Source organism: Leucoraja erinacea, chromosome 2, assembly GCF_028641065.1.
Source record: "Leucoraja erinacea ecotype New England chromosome 2, Leri_hhj_1, whole genome shotgun sequence".
Classification (NCBI taxonomy): Eukaryota; Metazoa; Chordata; class Chondrichthyes; order Rajiformes; family Rajidae; genus Leucoraja; species Leucoraja erinaceus.
The window spans coordinates 131884372-131902642 of NC_073378.1; the positions used below are offsets into that span (position 1 = coordinate 131884372).

Below are 18271 nucleotides of genomic sequence, written 5' to 3' on the forward strand. Positions count from 1 at the left end.
CCTCAAGGCCGTTCCACCCCTCCATCACTGTCTAGCTCAGCACCATCTCCCTGCTTCCCGCCATCTCCCTGCTTCCCGCCATCTCCCTGCTTCCCGCCATCTCCCTGCTTCCCGCAGTTCCTTCAAAAAACAGGAATCATCATTGAACTAGAGCAAGCTCCTTCCTCGATCGCTGGTCGGCACGGACTCGATGGGCCGAAGGGCCTGTTTCCGCGCAGCATCTCTCGAGTCTAAATACGTTTGGTGAGACGTGATTTCTCACGCACAGAGCCATGCCGGCTATCCCCAAGGCGGTTCTCCGCGACTCGGGTAGATCCTGTTCCTCAGATTCCCCTTCTCTGGACCTGAGTGTCCAAGCCTGGTCAACGTCAACACATGGATGTGGCTCAGAAGCTTCACGAGGATGTTGCCCGCACTCAAGGGCCTGAGCTAAAACGTTGGGAAATGTTCCTGACCTGAAACGTCAGTAGACAAGGGGTGCAGGAGTAGGCCATTCGGCCCTTCGAGCCAGCACCGTCATTCAATGTGATCATGGCTGATCATCCCCAATCAGTACCCCGTTCCTGCCTTCTCACCATATCCCCTGACTCCGCTATTTTTAAGTGCCCTATCTAGCTCTCTCTTGAAAGCATCCAGAGAACCGGCCTCCACCGCCCTCTGAGGCAGAGAATTCCACAGACTCACCACCCTCTGTGTGTGAAAGTCACCTAACCACGTTCTCCATAGATGTTGCCTGACCCTCTCAGTACCCCGCAGCTCCACCCTTGTTCCCCCTCCCCCAGTCACAACAGCCCCTCCCCCAGTTGCTGAACAATTTAATTTTCCTTCCCATTCCCACTCAGACCATTCTGTCCTGGGCCTCCCCCATTGTCAGAGTGAAGGGCTCGTCCCACTTTCACGACCTAATTCACGACCTCTGCCGAGTTTGCCCTTGACTCGTACTAACTCGCAGCATGGTCATCACGAGGTTGTACGTAGGCCGTGATGCTAGTCGTAGGTACTCGTGGCATCAAGTAGGTCGGGGCGTTTTTTCTAGCCTGATGAAAAATGTCCACGAGTAAAAAAGGTCGTGAATCAGGTGGTGAAAGTGGGACAGGCCCTTGAGGCTCAATGCAAATTTAGGAACAATACCTCATATTTCTCTTGGGCAGCTTATAATCCAGTGGTATGAACATTGACCTCTCACTTCAAGTAACCCTTACATCCCCCCTCTCTCCATCTATCCCCCACCAATGTCGTACCAGCTTCAAAGTCGCCTTGTTGGGTCTCATTGCCTGTACACATATGTATTATTGCACAAATATGAAATTAAATTAGCCCGCGGAAAGGTCCAGGATGAGGGATGTGCAAAGGTGGGGGAGAGGGGGGTGAGGGGTGGTAGTCAGTCACCCCCACGACAGAAGTGGCAGGAGTTGATAAGTCACAGGGTAAAAGGATCTCCTATGGCATTCTGTGCGGCCCCTTGTAGGGACCAGTCTGTTGCTGAAGGTACTCGGGGAGGTTACTTGGTGTTGGAGAATTCAATGTTCATACAGTGTAGGAAAGAACTGCAGATATTGAAGATAGACACAAAATGCTGGAGTAACTCAGCGGGGCAGGCAGCATCTCTGGGGAGAAGGGATGGGTGACCCTTTTGGGTCAAGACCCTTCTTCAGACTGGGTCTGGATCTGGGACTGACTGGGTCAGACTGAGTCTGACGAAGGGTCTCAACCCGAGACGTCACCCATTCCTTCTCTCCTGAGATGCGGCCTGTCCCGCTGCGTTACTATCTTCAGTGTAAACAAACCAGCATCTGCAATTCCTATTGGTCACACATTAACGTACTGCCCTAAATATAGCCAGTGAGTCATTCATACAGCAGGAAACATCTCTGGAGGACATGGATAGGTGGCGTTTCGGGTCGAGACCCTCTTCAGACCATTTCGCTGTCAAAGACAGACACAAAGTGCTGGAGTACGCGTATGGTCAGGCAGCATCTCTGGAGGACACGGATGGGTTGCGTTTCAGGTCGAGAGCCTTCAGATCCTGAGTCTGCAGAAGGGTCTCGAGCCGAAAGGTCACCTATTCCTGCTCTACAGAGATGCTGCCTGTCACTGAAGCTGGCCAGCATCGGCAGTCCGCTCCAGCACCTGCAGCGAGGAGAGGGTGGGAGTCAGGGGTGGGCTGCGGTACCTTCCAGGTGCTGGATGAGAGGGGGCAGCTCGTCGTCCCACACCCTCCCCAGCTGGGGGTGTATGAGCGCAGACACGGCCTGCAGCAGCCGCAGCGCCGGGACCCCTCGACCTCTCCCGCGGTACGGGAACGACGACAGCACCTGGCGGAGTCAAGCAAAGCTCACGTTACACACACACACACCCAGGGCAGGTCTCACCCTCCCACCCACCTCAACACTTCACCCGTCTGCCATTGCGGGGAGGGTGTAAGCTTGTGTGGCCTCTCATTCCCCTAAACACCACACAGGAACAGACCCTTCCACCTACAATGTCTGTGTGAGCCCTACACAATGCCACGTTAAACTAATCTCATGCACGTGATCCATATACCTCTATTCCCCGCATATCCATGCGCCTGTCATAACGCCACTACACAGAAACATATCATTCATTCATTTATTTATTTGTTTATTTTATTCTTTATTTCGAACAGAATAAAAGAATAAAAAGCAAGTGTGAAACGGCGTACAAAAAACAAAACAAAAATATTTATAAAGTGTCATAAACAATATCTATAAATAAATGAAATATATATATAAATATATATATATATATATATAAATATAAATATTTAAAAAATATATTTTTAAACTAAACAAAAAATAAAATAAAATAAACATAGGCAGGAGTAGGCCATTCAGCCCTTCGATCATGGCTGATCATCGAAAATCACTACTCCGTTCCTGCTTTCTCCCCATGTCCCTTGGAAAGATTTGAAAAGACTAGGTTTGTATTCACTGGAGTTTAGAAGGATGAGAGGCTATCTTATAGAAACATATAACATTATAAAAGGACTGGACAAGCTAGATGCAGGAAAAATGTTCCCAATGTTCCCAATGTTGGGAGAGTCCAGAACCAGAGGCCATTTTAAGACTGAGGTGAGAAAATACTTTTTCACCCAGAGAGTTGTGAATTTGTGGAATTCCCTGCCACAGAGGGCAGTGGAGGCCAAGTCACCGGATGGATTTAAGAGAGAGTTAGATAGAGCTCTAGGGGCTAGTGGAATCAAGGGATATGGGGAGAAGGCAGGCACGGGTTATTGATTGGGGACGATCAGCCATGATCACAATGAATGGCAGCGCTGGCTCGAAGGGCCGAATGGCCTCCTCCTGCACCTATTTTCTATGTTTCTATTCCGTCAGCCCCACGAGCTAAATCTAACTCTCTCTTGAAAACATCCAGTGAATTGGCCTCCACTGCCTTCTGAGGCAGAGAATTCCACAGATTCACAACCCTCTGGGTGAAAAAGTTTCTCCCCATCTCAGTCCAGTATCGCCACTGCCTCCACCACCAGTGTGATTCCAGGCATCCAACACTCTCTGTCTGAACCAAAGATAAGACACAAAATGCTGGAGTAATTCAGCGGGACAGGCAGCGGCTCTGGAGAGAAGGAATAGGTGACGTTTTGGGTCGGGACCCTTCTTCAGACAAGCATTTGCTGTTCCTTCCTACACACTGTCTGTCCAAAGAACTGCCCCGCACATCTCCATTGAACTTTGCCCCTCTCACCTAAAGCTGTGCCTTTGACATTTTCACCCTTGGTAAAAGGTTCTGACTGTCTACACTAACCAAGATCTGTCACTAGTTTACAGATTTCTATCCGGTCTCTCCTCAGCCTCCAAAGGTCCAGAGAAAATAATCCAAGTCTTTCTAACTTCTCCTTGTAGCCAAGACAGACACAAAATGCTGGAGTGACTCAGCGGGTCAGGCAGCATCTCTGGAGAGAAGGAATAGGTGACGATTCAAGTCAAAACCTTTCTTCAGACACAGGTTCCTGACCCAAAACGTCATCTATTCCTTTTCTCCAGAAATGCTGCCTCATTCACTGAGTTACTCCTGCATTTTCATAAGATCATAAGTGATAGGAGCAGAATTAGGCCATTTGGCTCATCAAGTCTACTCCGCCATTCAATCATGGTTGATCTGTCTCTCCCGCCGAACCCCATTCTCCTGCCTTCTCCCCATAACCCCTGACACCCGTACTAATCAAAAATCTATCTATCGCTGCCTTAAAAATATCCACTGACTTGGCCTCCACAGCCTTCTGTGGCAAAGAATTCCACATATTCACCACCCTCTGACTAAAGAAATTCCTCCTCGTCTCCATCCTAAAGGAACACCCTTTAATTCTGAGGCTATGACCTTTAGTGCTAGACTCTCCCACTAGTGGAATCATCCTCTCCACATCCACTCTATCCAAGCCTTTCACTATTCTGTACGTTTCAATGAGGTCCCCCCCTCATTCTTCTAAACTCCAGCGAGTACAGCCTTGTGCTGTCAAACGCTCATCGTAGGTTAACCCACTCATTCCGAGGATCTTTCTTGTGAACCTCCTCTGGACCCTCTGGAGAGCCAGTACTCCCTTCCTCAGACATGTTTTTTGTTTATCTTTGGTGTCAACCAGCATGCACAGTTCCTTCCAACACATTCCCCTTTTTGCTAATATCTCCCTGAACCAGGCAGCATTCGGGTAACAGCGGACGCCCGCTCCTTCCTGTATGTAATGGGACGATCGGGAACTGCACAAAATACGCTGAACGCTGCCTAACCGAAGTCATATAGAGCTGCCACACAACTTCCTGCCTCACACGCGGTAAGTTTCCGCTGCTTCTAAATCCAAGCAGATCCACCCCTCACAGTTCCCTCCCAGCCTCAGCACCAGCCCCTCCACCCTCTCCCTGGGCACTTTGTGTGGCCATTCCCAGTCCCACCGTATCTCCAGATGGGAGACCACTCACCAAGAGGCGGGTCAGCAAGGCGTGAGGTGTTGGCAGATCTGCGGAGAGAGCAGGGAGAAGTGAAAGGTAAATAGTCTAGTTTAGAGTAGTGTCGTTTAGAGACACAGCACGAAGCAGGCCCTTCGGCCCACCGAGTCCGCACCGACCAGCAATCCCTGCACATTAACACTACCGCACACACACACACACGTGACAATTTTTGCATTAACCAAGCCAATTTACCTACAAACATGTACGTCTTTAGAGTGTGGGAGGAAACTGCAGATCTCGGAGAACATCCACGCAGGTCATGGGGAGAACGTACTAACTCCGTACAGACAGCACCCAAGGTCGGGATCGAACCCGCGTCTCCGGCGCTGTAAGGCAGCAACTCTACCGCTGCGCCACCGTGACTGTCCCAGTCACGTATTGTCTTTCCACTGACTGGATAGCACGTAACAAAAGTTTTTTCACTGTACCTCGGTACACGTGACAATAAACTGAACGTACACTAAAGGAGGCTTTGCGCATTTTGTACTTGAGCTTAATAACATGCTCACTATAAATGATTTTACAAAGCATCTCCGTAGATCCTCAAAACAGCAATTCATCCAAACAGTTAATTGTCATTTATAGACAGACCATCTTCCAAAAGGGTCACCCATTCCCATTCCAGATGCTGCCGGACCCGCTGAGTAACTCCAGCATTTTGCGTCTATCTTCGGAGTAAACCAGCATCCGCAGTTCCTTCCCACACAAACCCCACCATAGACCGTTTACCACTGTCAACAGCTCTGGCCGTGGGTGCAAGAAACTGCAGAGTCTTTCGACTTTAGAGATACAGCGCAGAAGCAGGCCCTTGGAATCCATGCCGGCCAGCGATCTCCCCGTACACTAGCAATATCCTACACACAAATTCTTGCAATTTTTACCGAAGCCAATTAACTGACAAACCTGCACACGTTTGGTGTGTGGGAGGAAACCGGAGCACCCGGGGGAAATCCACGCGGTCATGGAGAGAACGTACATGTAGCACCCGAGGTCAGGGTGGGACCCGGGCCTATGGCGCAGCACCAGTCCACCACACAGACCAGCCTCTCCATCGACCATCTACACATCACGCTGGCTCGGGTAAGCAGCCAACATAATCAAGGAGCACTCACTCCCCCCCCCCCCCCCGTCATTCCCTCTTCTCCACTCTCCCGTCAGGCAGAAGATTCAAAAGCTTGAGAGCGTGTACCACCCACGGCACGGTGGCGCAGCGGTAGAGTTGCTGCATCACAACGCCGGAGACCCGGGTTACATCCCGACTACGGGTACAGAGTCTGTACCTTCTCCCCGTGACCGCGTGGGTTTTCTCCGAGATCTGCGGTTTCCTCCCACGCTCCAAAGATGTAGAGGGTTGTCGGTTATATCGGCTTGGTATAAGTGTAAGTTGTCCCTCGTGTATGTAGGATGGCGTTAGTGTGCGGGGATCGCTGGTCGGTACGGACACGGTGGGCCGAAGGGCCTGTTTCCGCACTGTATCTCTAAACTAAAGTGAACCAGGTTGAGGAGTAGCTTCTCCCTGCTGTTATCAGACCACTGGACGGCTGTGCTGACGTGACTCACCTCTCCCCGCATAGTCCAGCAGGGCCTCCATGCTGCCCGCCTGCTGCCTCTTTGTACCCAGGTAGGCCAGGCTGCGGCACACAGGGGCCAGAGCATTCAAGTACTGCACGGGCATCACAAACTCCAGGAGGAAGGGCCATAGGACCTGCACAGACACACAGAGAGAGAGGCAGTGAGAGAGAGAGAGAGAGAGAGAGAGAGAGAGACAGAGAGAGAGAGAGAGAGAGAGAGACACAGAGAGAGAGAGAGACAGAGACAGAGACAGAAAGACAGAGAAGACAAAGAGATAATGAGAGAGAAAGAGACAGACTAAGAGAGTGAGTGAGAGAGAGAGAGAGACAGAGACCGAGAGAGACAAAGGGAGACAGAGAGAGGCGAGAGAGTGAGAGAGAGACAGTGAGAGAGACAGAGAGAGAGAGAGAGAGAGATGGGGAGGGAGAGAGAGGGGAGGGGTCAGGGGCCGTCTGCAGAGTATGAGATCCACCCCCCCCCCCCCACTATCGTCACCTGTGGCAGAGACGGACGCAGGGAGGATGGGCGGGGGGAGGGATGGGTTGGGGGACAGGGGGAGGGAGGGGGGCGATGGGACGGGGACGGGGGGAGAGGGGGGAGGGGGGGGGGGGGAGGGGGGACGGAGGACAGGGTAGGGGGTGATGGGACGGGGGAGACTCACCTCCTGCATCCTCTTGACGGTGGTGGTGAGCAGGTTGAGGATGTTGTCACACATGTCCCTCAGTCCCTCCTCCGTCACCTCCTCTGGGTCGTAGGTACGAGGCTTTGGGTTCTGTGGGGGCACGGAGGGGGGGGGGAGAGTCAGGGTCATGAGCGGGGCATCCTCGAGACCGGCAGAGAGCTGCCCCAGGGAGGGCAGCGCAACAACTGTGTTCACTTAGACATTCAGCACGGAAACAGGCCCTTCAGCCCACCCAGCTCACAATCACCAGCTCACACCCATTCACAACAGTTACATAGAAAATAGGTGGAGGAGGCCATTCGGCCCTACAAACCAGCACCGCCATTCATTGTGATCATGGCTGATCATCCCCTATCAATAACCCATGCCTGCCTTCTCCCCATATCCCTTGATTCCACTATCCCCTAGAGCTCTATCTAACTCTCTCTTAAATCCATCCAGTGATTTGGCCTCCACCGCCCTCTGTGGCAGGGAATTCCACAAATTCACAACTCCCTGGGTGAAAAAGTTTTTTTAAGTCTTAAATTACCTCCCCTTTATTCTAAGACTGTGGCCCCTGGTTCTGGACTCGCCCAACATTGGGAACATTTTTCCTGCATCTAGCTTGTCCAGTCCTTTTATAATTTTATATGTTTCTATAAGATACCCCCTCATCCTTCTAAACTCCAGTGAATACAAGCCTAGTCTTTTCAATCTTTCCTCATATGACAGTCCCACCATCCCAGGGATCAATCTCCTGAACCTACGCTGCACTGCCTCAATCACAAGGATGTCCTTCCTCAAATTACGAGACCAAAACTGTACACAATACTCCAGATGTGGTGTCACCAGAGCCCTATACAAGTGCAGAAGAACCTCTCTACTCCTATACTGAAATCCTCTTGTTATGAAGGCCAACATTCCATTAGCTTTCTTCACTGCCTGCTGTACCTGCACGCTAACATTTAGTGACCGGTGTACAAGGACACCCAGGTCTCGCTGTACCTCCCCCTTACCTAACCTAACCCCATTGAGATAATAATCTGCCCCCTTGTTTTTGCCACCAAAGTGGATAACCTCACATTTATCTATATTATACTGCATCTGCCAGGCATCTGCCCACTCACTCAACCTGTCCAGGTCACCCTGCAACCTCCTAACATCCTCTTCACAGCTCACACTGCCACCCAGCTTTGTATTATCCGCAAACTTGCTAGTGTTGCTCCTAATTTGCTTCTTCCAAATCATTTAATATGTATTGTAAACAGTTGCGGCCCCAACACCAAGCCTTGCGGCACTCCAATCGCCACTGCCTGCCATTCTGAAAAGGACCCGTTCACTCCTACTCTTTGCATCCGGTCTGCCAACCAATTTTCTATCCATGTCAACACCCTACCCCCAATACCATGTGCTCTATGTTTTGTCACCAAGTTTTACCCTATACTCTTTCTCATCCGCTCCCTACACACTAGGGGGCAGCCATCCTGCCAACAGCACTTTCTTTGTGATACGGGTGGAAACCCTCGTGGTCATAGTCGTACAACACGGACACAGGCCCTTCGGCCCAACTTGCCCAGCCTGACCAAGCTGCCCCATCCACACCAGTCGCACCTGCCCGCATCTGGCCCATATCCCTCTAAACCTTAAATGTGTGAGAAAGAACTGCAGATGCTGGGTAAAATCAAAGGTAGGCGCAGAATGCTGGAGTAACTCAGCGGGTGAGGCAGCATCTCTGGAGAGAGGGAATGGGTGACGTTCCGGGTCTCGATGCTGCCTCACCCGCTGAGTTACTCCAGCATTTTGTGTCCATCCCTCTAAACCTTTCCTATCCATGTACCTGTCCAAATGTCCTTTAAATGTTGTTATTGTAGCTGCCTCAACTACCTCTTCTTACAGCTCGTTCTGTGTGGAAAAATTTGCCCCATCAGGTTTCCTATTAAATCTCCCCCCCCCCCCCCACTGTGCATTTCTTGTGCATTTCTTTGTGGGCAGCATGGTGGCGCAGTGCTAGAGTCGCTGCCTCACAGCGGCAGATGCCCGGGTTCAATCCTGACTACGGGTGCAGTCTTTACGTTTTCCCAGTGACCTGCGTGGGGTGCTCCCGTTTCCTCCCGCACTCCTAAGACATACAATTGGCTTGGTATAATTGTAAATTGTCCCTCGTGTGTGTGTGTGTCGGATAGTGTTAGTGTGCGTGGATCGCTGGTCGGTGCGGACTCGGTAGGTCGAACGAAGGGCCTGTTTCCGCGCTGTATCTCTAAAGCAAACTACGCAAAATCTTTTCCCTCTCACCTTAAACCTACGTCCCCTGGTTTTTGATTCCCCGACCCAGAGTTGTGCACCTTCCAGGGAGAAGGTGCAAACTCCACGGGGACAGCACCCTGGGTCGGGATGGAACCGGGGTCTCTGACGTGGTTAGGCAGCAGGTCTACCCGCTGCACGGATGTGAACGGGTGCCGATGGGGTTTTATTTTTTAGACGTACAGCGCGGAAACAGGCCCTTCGGCACACCGAGTCCACACCGACCAGCGATCCCCGCGCACTAACGCTATCCATCACACACGAGAGACAGTTTCGTACTTATACCTAGCCAAGGTACCTATAAACCTGTACGTCTTTGGAGTGTGGGAGGAAACCGAAGAAACTCTCGGTGAAAACCCACGCGGGTCACGGGGAGAAGGTACAAACTCTGTACAGACAGCGCCCGTGGTCGGGATCTCTGGCGCTGCATGCGCTGTAAGGCAGCAACTCCACCGCCGGCCATCGTGCTGCCCGATTGTCCCCGGGGCGGGCGCGCGGTGTTGGGGGGTGAGGGAGGGGCGCGTACCTCCGGGTGACAGGGCAGGGCACACTGCTTGATGATAAACTCCACCATGGCCTCACCGCCCTCCAGCTCCAGGTAGTCATGGTGGGCCATGGTACTGATCACCTGGGCCAGCATCCGTCTCACCTGCAGCAACACAAACACACACAGCATATTCCACTGAAACACTTCATCATGAATAGCAGTACCTCAGCGGCTCAGCCAGCCCCTCCGGAGAACACAGGTGGGTGCCGGTGTGAGGGTTAATGCGGTGGCAGCCATTTTATTCTAGCTATAGCCGCCATTTTAAGTCAAATGTATTAGTTTGGTAAAGAACAGATCGACCTTCACTATGCTAGAGAAATACTGATAGGAATTGTTTGGACATTCCAATGTCGGAACTAACATCCTGTAATGCCTTCTTATCACCCAATTATGCCTTCTTGTTTTTGCAGCTGCCTATCTAACTCCCTAATAACTCCTGTCGAACTCCCTAACACAATTAAAGGAACCCTATTATGTATTTTTGCAGCCTGACTTTCTTTTGTGTGTCTATGGAGAAAAGGAATAGGTGGCGTTTCGGGTCGAGACCCATCTTCAGACTGAGAGTCAGAGAGGGCAGGGAAATGAGAGATTTAGACGGTGATGTAGAGAGATACAGAAGAAATGAATGAAAGATATGCAAAAAGGTAACAATGATAAAGGAAACAGGTTCTTGTTAGTTGTTTGTTGGGTGAGAACGGGTTACAGACAATGAGACTCAACAAGACGACTTTGAAGCTGGTGCAACTTGGGTGGGGGAGGGATGGAGAGAGAGGGAGGGGATGCAAGGGTTACTTGAAGTGAGAGAAGTCAATATTCATACCGCTGGGCTGCAAGCTGCCCAAGCAAAATATGAGGACCAATTTGCGCCGAGTCTCACTCTGACAATGGAGGAGGCCCAGGACAGATAGGTCAGTGTGGGAATGGGGAAGGAGAATTAAAGTATTTGGCAACTGGGGGATCAGATCATGGACTGTTTACCCTCCTACCATCCGGGAGGCGCTACAGGTCTCTCCGTTGCCGGACCAGTAGGTCCAGGAACAGCTTCTTCCCGGCGGCTGTCACTCTACTCAACAATGTACCTCGGTGACTGCCAACCGACTGATCGGTACAGAGTCTAACATAATGAAGAATAACCTCAAAAACTGAGCCAGACCATCAAGGGGTTAAATCAGAGCACACATTCCCCAGAGAGATACAGCGTTCTGTCCAAACTCAAGGGTGGTGAATCTGTGGAATTCATTGCCTCGGGCGGCTGTGGAGGCCAATGGATGTATTTAAAGCGGAGATTGATAGATTCTTGATTAGTGCGGGTGTCAGAGGTTATGGGGAGAAGGCTGGAGAATGGGGTCAGGAGGGAGAGATAGATCAGCCATGATTGAATGGCGGAGTAGTTACGATGGGCCTCGAAATTCTGCTCCTATGCCATCTGATCTTGAGTTTGAGTTGAGTTTGTTGTCATGTGTACCGAGGTACAGAGAAGAGCTTTTGTTGCGTGCTACGCTTGTGAAAACCGTGGCGGTCAAAGGACAGCAGAGGTCTTTGACATGGACAAAACGTGTAAGAAAGAACTGCAGATGCTGGATAAAATCGAAGGTAGACACAAAATGCTGGAGTAACTCAGCGGATCAGGCAGCATCTCTGGAGAGAAGGAATGGGTGACGTTTCGGGTCGAGACCCTTCTTCAGACTGATGTCGGGGGAGAGGGTGGAACAGTGATAGAATGTAGTCGGAGACAGTAAGACTAGTGGGAGAACTGGGAAGGGGGAGGGGATGGAGAGAGAAAGCAAGGGTTATCTGAAGTTCGAGAAGTCAATGTTCATACCGCTGGGGTGTAAACTACCCAAGCGAAATATGAGGTGTTGTTCCTCCAATTTGCGCTGGGCCTCACTCTTGACAGTGGGGGAGGCTCAGGACAGAAAGGTCAGTGTGGGAATGGGAGGGGGAGTTAAAGTGCTGAGCCACCGGGAGATCAGGCAGGTTACGAATGGACTGAGCGGAGGTGTTGGGCTAAACGATCACCGAGCCTGCGCTTGGTCTCGCCGATGTAGAGAAGTTGAAACAGGAGATACAGTAGATGAGGCTGGAGGAGCTGCCTCACCTGGAAAGACTGTTTGGGTTATTTGAGATGGCGATGGGTGGTTTTACTTGGTGGACTGTGGGCCAGTGATCAGGTAACTGGGGGCTGAGGGACTGATCAGGGGGTCAGAGTGGGGTGAACAGTCGCAGGCTGAGTGTTCCCCCGGAGGCGACAGGTACCTTGTAGTTGTTGTTGTCCTGGATGGTCAGCTTCATGCCAGTCAGCAGCAGCAGCCTCTTGCTGTCCAGTTGAGTTGCTGCCGAGGTGGAGATACGAGGGATTGAGCGAGTCGCCTCTGGCCCGCGCCACACCAACCCAGACATCTCATCGCGTCACACAGCACGGAAACAGGCCCTTCAGCCCAACACCCCCATGCTGACCATCTGCCTGTGTTGGGCTCATACCCCTCTACACCTGTCACACGCTCACAAATTACTCCACTCCGCCATTCAATCATGGCTGATCACTGCCTCCTAATCCCATTTCCCAGCCTTCACCCCATAACCCTTGACACTGTTCTAATCAAGGATGTGTCTATCTCTGCCTTATTGCCTATCCTCTCCACATACCTGTCCCAAATGACTTTTAAGTATTATTATGCCTCCTCTGGCAGCTCGCTCCATATCCCCACCACCCTCTGTGATCAACAATCCCCCGCCAGGTTGCAATTCAATCTTCCCCCCTTCACCGTAAACCCCTGTCCTCTGGTGCTTGATTCCCCTACTCTGGGGAAAAAGACTCTGTGCGTCCACCCGATCTATTCCCCTCATGATTTTGTACACCTCTAGAAGATCACCCCTCATCCTCCTGTGCTGCAAGTGATAGAGTTCCAGCCCACTCAACTCTCCCGACAGCTCGGGCCCTCGAGTCCTGGCAACATCCTCGTAAATCTTCACAGCCCGTCTCCCTTCCACCTCCCCCGCTGCCTCTCTCCTCACCCTGCCTCCCCTCCCTTGCCTCCTTTCCCTCCCTCCACCCCTCCCTCCGCCAAGTCCCTCCTCCCTTGCATTTAATCCCTCGCCACCCCCCATCCCCCCTCCGTCATCGCTCCTCCCCCCATCACCACCCCTCCATCACCCCCCCTCCATCACCGCCCCTCCCCCACGCCTTCCCCCATCGCCACCGCTCCCCCCTCATTGCTTCTCCCCCCCCTCCTGCATCCTGCGCCCCCTCCTCCTTGCCTCCCCCCCCCCTCCCTCTCTAATCACTGGTCGCACCTCCCGTCTTTTCTCACCTCCCTTGCTTCCTCCCTCCTCGCTGTCTCCCCTCCACCTCTCTGCCCCTCCCCTCCCGCTGACTCACCTCACCTCACCCCCTCGCACAACCTCCCTCACCGCCCACTCCCCCACCCCCCTCCCTGCGTGCCGTACCGGTGGAGTTGACGAGGTGCTTTAGCAGGGTGAGCGTGCCGATGCGCACCTTCTCGTTGTGGACCTCCAGCTTCTGCAGCAGGAAGGCCACCAGTCTGTCCGTGTAGGCGCAGGCTAGGGGAGAGAGGGGGAGGAGAAAGAGATTGCTGGTCACTGCTGGTTCACCACTCAAACCCACTCCACCCTCGAGACCACCTTCCCCAGCGACCCCCCCCATCCCAAAATCACACCATGTACACCCCTCCCCAAAATCACACCCTCACTGTCACCCCCACCCTCCCCAAATCCCACCCCGACTCTAACCAACATCAACAGATGCATCAAAGAAAGCATCCACCGTGAAAGGCCTGGATAGAATGGATGTGGAGAGGATGTTTCCACTAGTGGGAGAGTCGTGGACTAGAGGTCACAGCCTCAGAATTAACGAACGTTCCTTTAGGAAGGAGACGAGGAGGAATTTGGTTAGTCAGAGGGTGGCGAATCTGTGGAATTCTTTGCCACAGAAGGCCAGTGGATATTTTTAATGAAGAGATGGATAGGTTCTTGATTAGTACGGGTGTCAGAGGTAATGGGGAGAAGGCAGGAGAATGGGGTTGAGGGGAAAAGATAGATCAGCCATGATTGAATGGCGGAGTAGACTTGGTGGGCCGAATGGTCTACTACTGCTCCAGTCACTTATGACCTTATGAACCCTCCTTCACCAAATCCTACCCTCACAAGTGACCTCCCCCTCCCCAAATCCCACCCTTCTTCGTCTTGCGTGCATGTATGGCGTGCACAGCCTAAAGTTGTAGGACAACTTGTTCTATTTGATCTTGTTTGATTGTGCACGCCAGGTTGATTGCATTCGTTGAAAAAGGGCGGACCACGTGAAGGTTGCAATCTCCCACCCCAAATCGCACCCCACAGCCAACGACTCTCATCGACTTCTACAGACGCATCATGGAAAGCATCCTATCAGGATGGTTTGGCAACAGCTCTGCCCAAGGCCGCAAGAAATTGCAGAGAGGTGTGGGTGTAGCCCAGTCCGTCACACAGACCAGACTCCCCACCATCCACTCCATCTACACTTCACGCTGCTATCGGGAAAGCAGCCGGCATAATCAAGGACTTGTCCCGGTCACTCCCTCTTCTCCCCTCCCCCGTCGAACGAAAGATATAAAAGCAGGGTGAGCAAAACTGAACACAATACTCCATGTGCGGCCTCACCAACGTCTTGTACAACTGGAATGCAAAGTCCTAAATTCTATGTGTGGGAAGGAACAGCAGATGATGGTTTAAACTGAAGATAGACACAAAAGGCTGGAGTAACTCAGCGGGACAGGCAGCATCTCTGGAGAGAAGGAGCGGGTGAGGTTTCGGGTCGAGACCCTTTCCTTCACCACCCTTTCCTTCTCTCCACAGATGCTGCCTGTCCCGCTGAGTTACTCCAGCCTTTTGTGCCCATCTTCGTCCCAAATTCTACTCTCACGTCCTTGACCGATGAAAGGAAGTGTGCCAAAGACCATCCTCACCACTCTCTCTACCTGCTACACGACTTTCAAGGGCACGTGTGCTTGTACTCCTAGATCTCTGTTCTCTACAACATTCTCCGGGGCCCTGCCATTCACTGTGTTTGACTTCCCAAAGTGCACCGCCTCACATTTATCTGAATTAAACTCCATTTGCCATACTTTGGCCCAATTGATCAAGGTTCCGCTGTGATTCTTGATAAAGGGGCCTAATTGGCGAGCTTGGAAGAGTTTGAAAAAATAACATGTTGAAGACCTCCTTCGACCTCATTCGACTATGTTGAAGACCAGCTTCGACTAGCTTTGGGAAAATTGGACACCGAATAGTGGAGAGTGAAGACAACCTCCTTCGATCTCCTTCGACCTCCTTCAACTAAGTTGAAGACTATCCACGACTACCTTCGACTACCCTCGATTACCTACGACTAACATTCCGACCTACTACGACCCACTACGACTAAACCTACGAGTAAAAAAAGTATCGTTTTTTTCCATGGCGATCTTTTTTCACTCGCGGGCATTTTTTAACATTTTGAAAAAACAGCCGCGACCTACAGCGGCTTGCAAAAGTATTCATACCTCTTGAACTTTTCCACATTTTGTCACGTTACAACCACAAACGTAAATGTATTTTACTGGGATTTTATGTGATAGACCAACACAAAGTGGCGCATAATTGTGAAGTGGAAGGAAAATGATACATGGTTTTCAAATTTTTTTACAAATAAAAAACTGAAAAGTGTGACGTGCAAAAGTATTCAGCCCCCTTTACTCTGATACCCCTAAATAAAATCCAGTGCAACCAATTGCCTTCAGAAGTCACCTAATTAGTAAATAGAGTCCACTTGTGTGTAATCTAATCTACAGGTGTTCTGTGAAGGCCTCAGAGGTTTGTTAGAGAACATTAGTGAACAAACAGCATCATGAAGCCCAAGGAACACACCAGACAGGTCAGGGATAAAGTTGCGGAGAAGTTTAAAGCAGGATTAGGTTATAAAAAAATATCCCAAGCTTTGAACATCTCACGGAGCACTGTTCAATCCATCATCCGAAAATGGAAAGAGTATGGCACAACTGCAAACCTACCAAGACATGGCCGTCCACCTAAACTGACAGGCCGGGCAAGGAGAGCATTGATCAGAGAAGCAGCCTAGAGGCCCATGGTAACTCTGGAGGAGCTGCAGAGATCCACAGCTCAGGTGGGAGAATCTGTCCACAGGACAACTATTAGTCGTGCACTCCACAAATCGGGCCTTTATGGAAGAGTGGAGAGAAGAAAGCCATTGTTGAAAAAAAGCCATAAGAAGTCCCGTTTGCAGTTTGCCGCAAGCCATGTGGGGGACACAGCAAACATGTGGAGGAAGGTGCTCTGGTCAGATGAGACCAAAATTGAAGTTTTTGGCCTAAATGCAAAACGCTATGTGTGGCGGAGAACTAACACTGCACATCACCCTGAACACACCATCCCCACTGTGAAACATGGTGGTGGCAGCATCATGCTGTGGGGATGCTTTTCTTCAGCAGGGACAGGGAAGCTGGTCAGAGTTGATGGGAAGATGGATGGAGCCAAATACAGGGCAATCTTGGAAGAAAACCTGTTAGAGTCTGCAAAAGACTTGAGACTGGGGCGGAGGTTCACCTTCCAGCAGGACAACAACCCTAAACATACAGCCAGAGCTACAATGGAATGGTTTAGATCAAAGCATATTCATGTGTTAGAATAGCCCAGTCAAAGTCCAGACCTAAATCCAATTGAGAATCTCTGGCAAGACTTGAAAATTCCTGTTCACAGACGCTCTCCATCCAACCTGACTGAGCTTGAGCTATTTTGCAAAGAAGAATGGGCAAAAATTTCAGTCTCTAGATGTGCAAAGCTGGTAGAGACATACCCCAAAAGACTTGCAGCTGTAATTGTAGCGAAAGGTGGTTCTACAAAGTATTGACTCAGGGGGGCTGAATACTTTTGCACGCCACACTTTTCAGTTTTTTATTTGTAAAAAAATTTGAAAACCATGTATCATTTCCCTTCCACTTCACAATTATGCACCACTTTGTGTTGGTCTATCACATAAAATCCCAATAAAATACATTTACGTTTGTGGTTGTAACGAGACAAAATGTGGAAAAGTTCAAGGGTTATGAAAACTTTTGCAAGCCACTGTAGCTGAGGCCTCGTGTACGCGGGGACCACTCTCGAGCATGAGGGAGAGTTACAAAGACCTCCTACGACCTCGTGTCGACCATGCTGCGAGTACGAGTCGAGGGCAAACTCGCCAGAACTCGCGGATTAGGTCGCCCAAGTGGGGCAGGACCTTAACCATTTCACCATCTAAGATAACACCTATTTAAGTCTCATCCGCAAACTTGCCAATCATGCCTTGTACTTTCTTATCCAAATCATCGATGTAGATGACAAACAGTAACGGGCACAGCACCGCACCCTGAGACACAGCACTAGTTACAGGCCTCCAGGCCGAAAAGCAACCTTCCACCATGAAGCCAATTCCAGTATCCGGCCGGCTAGCTCTCCTTGGATCCCGTGCAATCTAACCTTCCAGAGCAGCCTACATGCGGAACTGTTAATCCTGGCCAGATTGGAGAGGCTAGGACTTTAAAATTGGGTAAAGGCTTCAGGGCTGCTGGGCCGTTTGATCAGTTTGAAAGTGCTCCCTGAGTGCTCCCTGTGGAACTGAGACAAGCTGCAGAGTTGTGCCAGTTTGTCTAGAGCCCAGATCTGAGCTGCAGGAAGAGAATGGGAACATCTGCAGACCCGGTCAATTTGGTGCAAAATGCATAGAATGGATTGGATGAATGCAAGCCAGACATACAGTTTGTAAATAATTGTAAATTATGTTGCAAAGCTTTACTTTACTGAATGTTGATTGGATGAGGTATTGAGCCTTGTCTGGTTTTCATGCATATGAGGGCAAATATTGCGATGTTCGTTTCCTCTGAGAAACACTGTTTGAATACAATGTATTAGCCACTGTATTACTGGGTTAGTGAAATAACCATATAACCATATAACAATTACAGCACGGAAACAGGCCATCTCGGCCCTACAAGTCCGTGCCGAACAACTTTTTTCCCTTAGTCCCACCTGCCTGCACTCATACCATAACCCTCCATTCCCTTCTCATCCATATGCCTATCCAATTTATTTATATATAACCATATAACAATTACAGTACGAGGTTAATCGATATCTGTAATTGGATTGTATAGAGACCACCCCCATGTGGTTCGGCCC

At 50.6% G+C, this 18271-nt stretch overlaps 1 protein-coding gene across 1 annotated transcript in view; it reads right to left on the reverse strand.

The window, feature by feature from the left end:
- LOC129706079 (maestro heat-like repeat-containing protein family member 1) overlaps positions 1–18271 on the reverse strand; it is a 100440-nt gene that overhangs the window by 46771 nt on the left and 35398 nt on the right. Inside the window, 7 exon segments of the mRNA XM_055650055.1 lie at positions 2174–2315; positions 4953–4990; positions 6543–6687; positions 7216–7326; positions 10043–10165; positions 12320–12396; positions 13511–13624. Of these exon segments, the coding sequence (XP_055506030.1) occupies positions 2174–2315; positions 4953–4990; positions 6543–6687; positions 7216–7326; positions 10043–10165; positions 12320–12396; positions 13511–13624 (750 nt within the window).